Here is a 9,752-nt window from a genome sequence, read left to right on the forward strand (position 1 = left end):
AAGGCATTCTCTTGCTCACTGTGAACCAATTTCCTACGTACTGGCAAACTTTTCTCTGCAAAGAACATTTTCATATACCTATGTAATTTTTTTTTCATGCAGAAAATAACATCTCATGATAATTTTTACATTTTGATATTGTTGGAATCATTGCTGAGTTTTATTTGGAAATGTTTTTTTGTTTGTTTGTTTGTTTGTTTATGTGAACAAGAAAACCGCTGTGGTTAAGTGATCCACAGGTAGGTACTAACCCTTTTTAAAAAGCACTTTTCAAGGCCATGAATTCCATCCTCAGAACCGCTATATACTGCAAGTATACTGATGTTATATCCCACTATTGGTTCATGAAAAATAATATAATATAGTGTAATATAATCATATAACATACGAATTTAGCTTTTATATTACACCTTTGTGCACATAGTGGATTCTATTTATCAACTAAAAGTTATCAACAAAAGATTAGTTTTGTGCATATATGAAAGGGAAGATATAAGCTATTATCCTAAATGTATTTTAATGACAAAGGATACCCTATCACAATATTCCTTCCATCTTCAGTCAAAGCACAAGCCTTTTGAATCAGTGTGGCTGCAGAATCAAGTTTGTTCAAGGCAACTTAAGTGATGCGCCATTTTACTTAACCCTAGAGCAATGAAGAAAGACTTTCTCTCTGCCTTAATATGATATTAATTCAAACAGGCTAACGTCATTGACACAAAAATGTCTTATGTGGATATTACTATTGCCATTCCATTATGGGTAGAAATTGAAAATAACTAAAGAATACTTATAAATTGCCAATATTTAGGTTAATGAACTTTGAGAAAAAGGTGATTTGTTTAGTAAAAATTAATACAGATTATGTCTAACAAGTTGACATAGAGTTAAAAGTATTTTAGCTAGTATGATTGTACACTAGTACTTCTATATTTCAAAAATTCTATTTTTGCACATAGATCATAAATTTCACTGGCGTGCTATGATCAGAGAATAACTTCTATATAAATCAATAAGTGGATGAATACACCTAAAAGCCTTTCTTTTGTGACTATGTCATCTGAATGAGGCTAAACATGTTAAAATAGAATTGGGGGTTAAGAAACTAGAGCAGCCTATACGTCCATCAAAAAATGAACTGCTAATGAAAGCATACATGCACATTATACATGATGGTGTGTATTCGTCCATAAAGAAGAATAAACTTGAATCATTTGTAGAACAGTGGTTACATGTTGAGACTACAATGTTAAGGGAACTCAGACACACAAGTTTCACATCACATGGTTTGTCTCATATGACAAACCCAATATATAAATTAAGTGCAAAATAAGAAACTAGTTTAGCTACAGAAAGAGGCCAAATTGATTGAGTTAAAAATTAGAGAATATAACAAAATTTATTCAAGTAGTAGAAAGCATCAGTAACAGAGAAATGCAGGTGAATATATCAAATTCTGAATTTCTTATGGATGTAAAGTATCTTGAAAGGCAAAGTTTAGTATTAGCATAATAAACTACTCTTAAGAACTAGTAAGGAGGCAAATAATGGGGACTCCATCTTGAATAAACATTTAGGTCTTTGAAATATCATGTTGTTTAGAAACCATGCTATTTTATAAATTCTATGAATATTTTCTCTTCTATTCACTGTTTGAAGATTCCTACTGGCTTTTCTCTTTGTGTATACATTAATTTTGGCAATTTACTATATTGGTTTCATAAACAACTTTGTCCCCTTTGATGATGAGCTGAAAAATGAATAGTTTACTTCAGGTAACTAACATTGAGAATTAAAAATATATTTCCACATCTAGAGAGAAGTATGTTCTTGACAATATGTCTCTGTCTGCACTCATGGATCCACGCCAGAGGTTCTGCAGGTATGGAAAGTTCTGAAATCTTTTTAATACACTTATGGATGTAATGGGATAGGAAAAACTGGCATATACTCAACTGAATAAGAGAAGCAGGATTATATTTTTCTACTCTTGCTTTGTTCTTCTCTTTGGAAGGAAATTTTAAATATCATCCTTTAGAGATTGCAGTCTTCACTAGTGTGCAAAATTTTTGAAATAGATAAATACAGAACATGATATAGCACAGGCTAAAATATTTTAGTTCTACAACTGTTACTTAGAAATCCACCTTTGTCCTTCTAAATTTTAGAACTAAATGGATAAGTTTTAGATTTTACAGGAACCTTTAATACAATTCTTGCTTGCTTTCTGAAAACATGGGCAATTATTTGAAAGAGAAACCTAGTGATATAATTTCACATTAGAATCATAACTAATCTTCATATTATGCAGCAAGACTGTCATTTTTAGCAGCAGGAAGAGTTCTGTTTCAAAATCAAAGAAATAAGGTATGATTTGTTAGTAGTGTAGAAATGTAAGAGTAGAATTTGAAATATTCAGTATACTCAGAAACAACTGGAGTATTGTCAATCAATAAAATAATAAAATAATTAAAATATTTATTAAAATAATTAAAATAAGCATTTCCCTCTGACAAACCATTCTTTCTAAAAATGAAAGTGCATGGCTGGGTAAAGTTTAAAATATACACCTAGATCGCCTTGACTAATCTGATTTCACCTTGTAAAAAACTGCTACATTGGTTTTATAATTAAAATGAAGAATAACAAGTCATTTCCATTTGTATGATTTTTGAAAATAAGTTAATTGAAAGAGAAAACTGCTACTCAGAGTTGAAGCTTGGCTTTGTGTCAGTCAAACCTAGAAACTGAATAGCCTTTTTGCACATAATGAACAAAATACTTCTGTGTGCATAACAAACAGAAACCTTCGTGTGTGTATGTGCACAAGTGCAGACATGCTTATGTGTGTAATATTGTGTTTGTGTGTGCATTAGTCATGATATTATTGAATTACAGGACATACTAAGTGAAGAAAGCACATTTGAATATTTAGTTTTCATTTTACTTTTATTGTGGTGAACAGTATTTTCAATTTTCATGAAAGGCACCCAAGAATAATTACTTTTGTGAACCAAAAATATACAAAACTGTACAGAATAAATAGTTCATAGAAATCTAGCTATACCTTCTTGTAAAATAAAGCTACATTGTCCCTCTCTTGAAGGAACTTAAATCACTTACCTTAAGAAGTGCCTTTTGCTACTAATTTATGGCATCTATCAGTATATATCAACAAAAATAAAACAACTTTTTTTTACTATTTGTTTTATACCTTTGAATTACTTGCCACAAGGAACATATTCAAACATATTTCTATCATGGTCATTCAGCTTTACAAAGGATTAATACTATGAAAGAAAGCAAACTTCATCAGTGCTCTAATCATATTTACAGTTGAATCTCAGTAGCTTGTAAAAATATCCTATGAAGAATTAAACTTTGAGCACAAATGATATACCTCAGTCACAGCAGCATTGACATTAAGAATACTTACATAAAATGTTTAGAAAAACAATAAAGTTTGCCCATATATTCCACCTAAACTCTTAATCCTCTTTGTATTTTAAATTCAGAAAACATAGGAGTGACATTTGTTTAATCTGCCATTGTTCAAAGTTTTGGGCCACTAAGCCCCAGAAAATGCCAACCATTTCCATTTATTCCTTACTGTCACTACTTAGGACTTTCATGTTTCAGTTCTTTTTGCATTAATTGCAGGAAAATTAAGTGTGTCTGACAATGCATATTTTTAAAGTATATACTAGTGATAAGTAACATAATCCTTACATATTATAAGGTACATTTTAAAATAATGAAACTCAAATTTATTATTCAAGGATAAAATCATTCATGAAAAATGATTATTTACGTTTTGACCCTTTTAGATGTGCAAGAGGACTTCTATGAAATGCTTTTTAATATATGATGAAATATCAGTATAATCCTTGTATGAATTCCACGCAAGGATTTATTTTATTTAGGACAGACTAAATTTCCTGAAGATAATGCCATGGCTTCTCCCAGTAGTCCCTGAGTTTCTTTTCCTTCTTCTCTTTTCCCATAGGATTACTGCTGTGCTTAAATTCTAATTGATGACAAAAATTATAAAAGGCACTTATTTCCAAGATTTGAACTTCAGACCAAATCACCACAATTCTGTGAAAGCCCTCAAACTCTACATCTATGTTTGTTGCTCCAGGACTTCTAAATAGTCAGGTTCAGCATGTAAATTGGCTTTGAGCTCAAAATACTCATTTTTAGTCTGTTCCACCAGTACCTTCCTTGGCCGAGAATACATTAACGTTTCCATTAATTTCAGTTCTTCATGGGCTCCAGGATAATGTACCTCCATATCAGGCTGGAGCTGAGTAATGTTTTTCCTTAGGTACTCTGTGATTCCCAGTTGCTGAAGTTCTCTTTCTTTTTCTAAAATGTTCCTATATAGTGAACTGGCATCCTGGAAGGATAAAAATTCTCTGGTTGTGTCTCCAGTTTTGTATTTCATATTTGATCCTGTCAGTGGTGAGTGATTTTCCCTTTCTAAGAGACTTCTTTGGAGATGTTTTGAATCATTTCCTTCTCTTTCATTACCTTCTTCTTCCTCTTCTAAATGCTTTGGGCCAAAAGATGGACTTCTATAAACATGAACCATGGGACTCACCATGTGGGGCTCGTAGAGAGAGGCAGAGGGTCTTTCGGTTGTGTGATGAGTTGTTTTATGGCCATACATGCTGTACTGAAGATGCACAGGGCTGTTGTCTCTCATCTGCTCATCAGACTGTTTCTTTTTGTATCTTCTCCTGCGATGGAGAACAAGAACCACTATTCCTGCTGCACAGAACACAATAGTTATGAACACAATCAGAAGTCCTAATATAAGAACAGACAGTGGTACTGCATCAGTAAGAGATCTTAAAATTGTACCAGCTGTATTTGTTGTTGTTGTAGGAGTAGTGACAATAATATAACTGCTCTGAGTTGGCAGAGATGGATTATTTACTAAACCTGGGCAAAGAAGTTCACTGTTGAGAGCTTTTAATTCCTTTTTGTCAAGATGTTCTGGGGAACTGCAGAGAATATCATCCGTCACTATATTCTTACTTAATTTTTGTATCCATTGTTGCAATCCAACCAGGTCACAGGAACAGTCCCAAGGGTTATCCTCAAGGTCAATCTGGGTCAATAAATCAAGGTCATCCAAGATGTTACTTACAGGTAGGTGTGTGAACTGGTTCGTCTTAAGATTTACCCTAGTTAAGCGAAGTCCTAAAAAAATGTGTGGTGGTAAAACTTGCAGCAGGTTGTTATTTAAATAAAGGACTTTAAGCTTAGGCATTGGGTTAAAGGTTCCTGGTAATATTTCCTTAACAGCATTGTATTCAAGATATAAGTACTCGAGATTGTCAAGTCCAAGAAACATCCCTCTATTTAGTTTAGTCAGGTGGTTACCATTTAGATAGAGCTTTTGCAATCTTGTTAGATTCATAAATGATCCTTCCTCAAGAACTTCAATACGATTGTTTCCCAAGTGAAGCATTTCCAAAGAGAAATATTCCACCAGATCTGATTTCATTAATGTGTGAATTATGTTTCCCGCTAAAATCAGCTTTCTAGGATTTTGTGGATGGGGTTTTAGATCAGATAAACTTTCGATATTGCGTTCTTGACAGTGTATCAGTAGTCCTGAGGGGGATAGGACTTTGCAGTTACAAGGAACAGGACAGTAGGGTGCTGGAAGTTGAGTGGATGGCTTTGTAATGTAAGGTATTAAACCTGGCGCTTTGGTAGGTGGTTTTACAATGGACATGGTCTTCGCTGACAGCTGATTATCACTTACTGAAGATGTCACCGCTACATGTAATGATCCTGAAGGGTCCTCATGTTCTTCATACACTGGTGGAGTAGGGCAAATAGATTCTTTCTTCAGCCGACTTAGTATGCTTCCTTTGAAAAATGGAGGACTGTTGCAAACTACGTCCCCAATGATGGATTGCGGAGGCATGTTTTCCAGCCAAATTTTCAACTGTAGTAAATCACAATTACAGGCCCACTTATTGTCTTCCAACTGAAGATCCAATATTCGGCCAATATGTTCCAAAAATCCAACATAAGGCAATGTCTGCAACTGATTTCCACGAAGATCTAAATGGGTTAAAGGAACAAATCTGAATATGTTCGGAGGAAGACTCTCAATAGCGTTGTCATTTAATATTAACACCTTAAGTCTGTTGAGCTTACTAAAGGCACTTGGTTCAATCACTGTAATAAAATTGTTATCAGCTTGCAGAAATTCGAGGTTGTCCAGTCCATGGAAAGTATCCTCTTTAAGAATCTCTAAAGAATTGTGATTGATATGAAGCTTTTTAAGGAGGCCAAGGCCATTAAATGCACCAGTCTCGATATCTGCAATATTGTTAAATCCAAGGTGTATTGAGACAGCATTGGTAAGCCCGGAAAAGTCATTCATGTGAAGCACTGTCAAGCCATTATTTAGTAAGCTTAGTTGGAAAGGTCGTGATGGTGGCACATTTATTTGTGATAAAGTCTTGATACCTTTTTCTTCACAATTTATTATCATTGTGCCATCTTTTTCCTCACAATTGCAAAGATTATCACATGAGCCTCTGACTGAGGGTACTGGAGATTGGGATTGGAAAGTCACACAGGCAAAGAAGGATGCATATAAGAGACAAATCCACAGCTTCATGTTGACATATGATGGAGTTTGATTCTGTAAAATAAAATGCAATAGCAAGAGATTTTAATGATGTTTTCAAAATTATAGATTTCCCTTTAAAAAGCAAAGTATTGATTGCAAAGAAAACTGCAATGCATAACTGATTAACATTTGCATAACAGTATTTGAATAACACTTGCAATGAATAACTTGTTACATCAAATTTTCTTTTTCTTCCTCTTAAAACTCAAGACATATTATGAAATATTTTTAACTTGCATAAAGGTCAATGTATAAAATTTAGGACAAGGAGAATTGGAAATATTATATCACTTCTGTTCCAAATCACCTGAATTTTAATAAATAAGAGAGGAGCTCCCTGGCTAAATGGACCGCAGATACTTAAATATAATGGAAAATTGTATATTTGAAAACACCTTGATTTTTTTTTTCTTTTTGCTCAAAGTAAATGAATTTAAGCCTGCAGGATTGTTTCATAAGTATGGGGTATTAGCTGAAAGCATAGCTATAGGAAATGTAAAAATGATAGTTTGAATGAATACATGCATGTGTATATGTGTATATGCATGTTTGTAGGTGGTATATATTTTCATTTGTTTACTTACACGTGTCTTTTTAGCCAATTTGGCTTTGATAAAAGGTACTTATTAATTTAACTATTAAAAAAACTTTAAAAGAATGCATCCTCAAATATGTAAAACAATAAAGCATTATAAAAAGGTCTCTGTTTTGAGAATCCAGGTTGAGGCAGTTTGTAATAAGCATTATTCTATCAGGTATGTGGTCTTACACATACTCAGTCTAATTTCACCGATGTCATGCTGTATTTAGAATTTCTAGATCTAAGATATTTCCTTCTACTTTTTAATGCTTTCATTCATCATTATAAAATTATTAAAAGCTAAAGAAGAAAACTTGATCTTTAGCCTTACTTCAGGCTAGTACAAAAAATAAACAATGCCTCTTATAAATTTAAAGTTATTGACCTCCCAATGAAATCTTGAAACAGGCTTCAGGGCATTGAATGTCATCACTTAATTAAGCAGTTGATTGTCACTATTATAAGGGTTAAAATTTCAAATGACTCAAACACAAAGTGTATTATTTTAAAATATTTCAGAGCATGTCTAGCTGTTCAAAAATGACAGCTCAGAATAACAAACTCACATAATACAGCTCCTTCAAAAATGTAATGCATGTATTTGAGACAACAGTCCTTGAAACAATTATTGCTTTAAAATGACACAAAGGCAAGGTAACCATATGTAACTCTAATGATATTTACTATTTTCTGCTGCAAAACACCACACCATTAATATACATAAACCAAGTAGAAAGGAACACTGCATTCTTAAAATTATTGAGCTTTTGAAACTGATAGTACCATTATTTTTCTGAATGAAATGTGAATATTAATTTTAAATAAAATTTGTAAACTGATAAAATATTATAGAATCTAATCAATAATCTAGAAAGCAAACTTTCATTTCCCCAAAATACATTGTTGTACTGTAAGCACGTATAGTCTCGATGTTTCTAGAAAAGTGCATGGCTACTTTTGGTGAAACAAAACAGCACAGAATCTTCCTACCCACAGGAAAAGTTAGGAGACTATATTTCCACAGGGAAAGAGTCTGATTTACAGCTCTGAGTGCTGTGCTTAGCATCAAGAAACTTGCAGTTGGAGTCTTCAATTTATGTATTAGCTTCCTAAAACAGTTTAAATACTTCTCCATAAACTACCAACAAAGAAAATGATTTATTCCATCAAGTACATCTTGAGAAAATAACAAATAATTTCCAGTTGATTACATTTCTTTAAAACAAACTCACATATATCTTTCATGTTTTTCAAGACGTGCCAGGGAACAATTCCCAATCTTTTCACAAATGCACACAGACTTACAAACTTTTTCTGAGCCACATCCATAAAATCATAGGGAGGACAGAACTGTGCTTACTTATTGTCAGAAAATACACACTTATAAATCAGAAAATAATAGAAATAACATGCAAAATACAAAGACTTCTCTGAAATTCTGCTGCTACTTGAAATTTAACAGTGCCTTTTGGACACGATATTTCTCCAGAAGTCCACATATTTAGTGCCCAGTAACAAGCTGCATGTTGCAAAAGAAATAGTAGCATATTATTACACTTAGTCTCCACAACCAGCTGTCAGACTGCTCTTCGGCTTCTCTGAGAAAATAGACATCTGGTACAGTATTAGTTTGGCCAAAAGTGAAATTGATTTTCTTTTAAGGCAAAGTTACTGGATTTTTACAAGCAAGGAAAACATATAAATTCAATCACTTCATAGTAATGCAAAAATGAGTGTAAGAAAAACTGGAAACATTCATCTTACCTGTGAAGCCGAGACTTCCTGACGTTATCTGTAATGCACAGCTGCAAGAGATGTTCAAAGTATTTCAGTTTCTTTATTAACCAAACACCACGTACTTTCTGTCAAGTCCCGTAGCTTCGGAAAGTTATAATCTCTAGTCATAGACAAAATGCTAAGCATTTCATTGGAAATATTGCAAGCAGTGTGCACGTGAGAGCATCCTGAAGCAGTTGTCCTTTTGTCCCCCAATTAAAATTCACAGCATACTTCAGCACTACGCTGACTTTTTTGTGTATGGTTAACCATTCGCAAGCTGCTGAATGCAGTAAACAAACAAGATGTTTAACAGAGCTGAGACTGATCACTCTTGCTTTCTTACGCTGTAGATCCAAGCTGCAGCAGTGTTCTCCTTCCTCCCTTTCTAGTCTTTCTTGTTAGCTCAGTTTGTTATTAGTCAGATTGCCAAGGGCTGGGAGGTAGGCGTAAATAAAGAGACTTCTTGGCTTTTGACTCAGCCTTTAAGCCCTTTCCAATCACAGAGCTTTAATCTGCACAGTGTCGTATAACACAAGAGACAGCTCCACCTTGGGACCGCTCCACTCCTCCTCTTTCTGCAAATGGTCTTTCCACTCTTTTTACACCATGCACAGAGCAAATGAATGTTGATGGAAATAATTCCATGACATTTTAAATATTTAACTATGTATTTTGCTATTGTAGAATTCTAAAAATAATGTTTTACGTTAACTTTTCATCTGACACATTACT

General features: G+C 33.6%; 1 protein-coding gene across 1 annotated transcript; it reads right to left on the reverse strand.

The window, feature by feature from the left end:
• Positions 1–2,930: 2,930 nt before the first annotated feature.
• On the reverse strand, positions 2,931–9,531 carry Slitrk6 (SLIT and NTRK like family member 6). The gene is made up of 2 exons (XM_005008550.4): positions 9,006–9,531; positions 2,931–6,673 (listed from the first exon to the last, which is right to left on the reverse strand). Exon 2 carries the CDS (start codon positions 6,647–6,649, stop codon positions 4,124–4,126), a length of 2,526 nt encoding a protein of 841 aa, XP_005008607.2. The 5' UTR covers positions 6,650–6,673; positions 9,006–9,531; the 3' UTR covers positions 2,931–4,123.
• Positions 9,532–9,752: the final 221 nt, after the last annotated feature.

Source organism: Cavia porcellus, unplaced genomic scaffold (genome assembly GCF_034190915.1).
Source record: "Cavia porcellus strain 051 isolate PalLab524CR breed Dunkin Hartley unplaced genomic scaffold, mCavPor4.1 scaffold_4, whole genome shotgun sequence".
Taxonomy (NCBI): Eukaryota; Metazoa; Chordata; class Mammalia; order Rodentia; family Caviidae; genus Cavia; species Cavia porcellus.

What these genes read in the sequence shown, in the direction of transcription:
- Slitrk6 (XM_005008550.4), bottom strand. Translation starts at nt 6,649, where the DNA reads ATGAAGCTGTGGATTTGTCTCTTATATGCATCCTTCTTTGCCTGTGTG.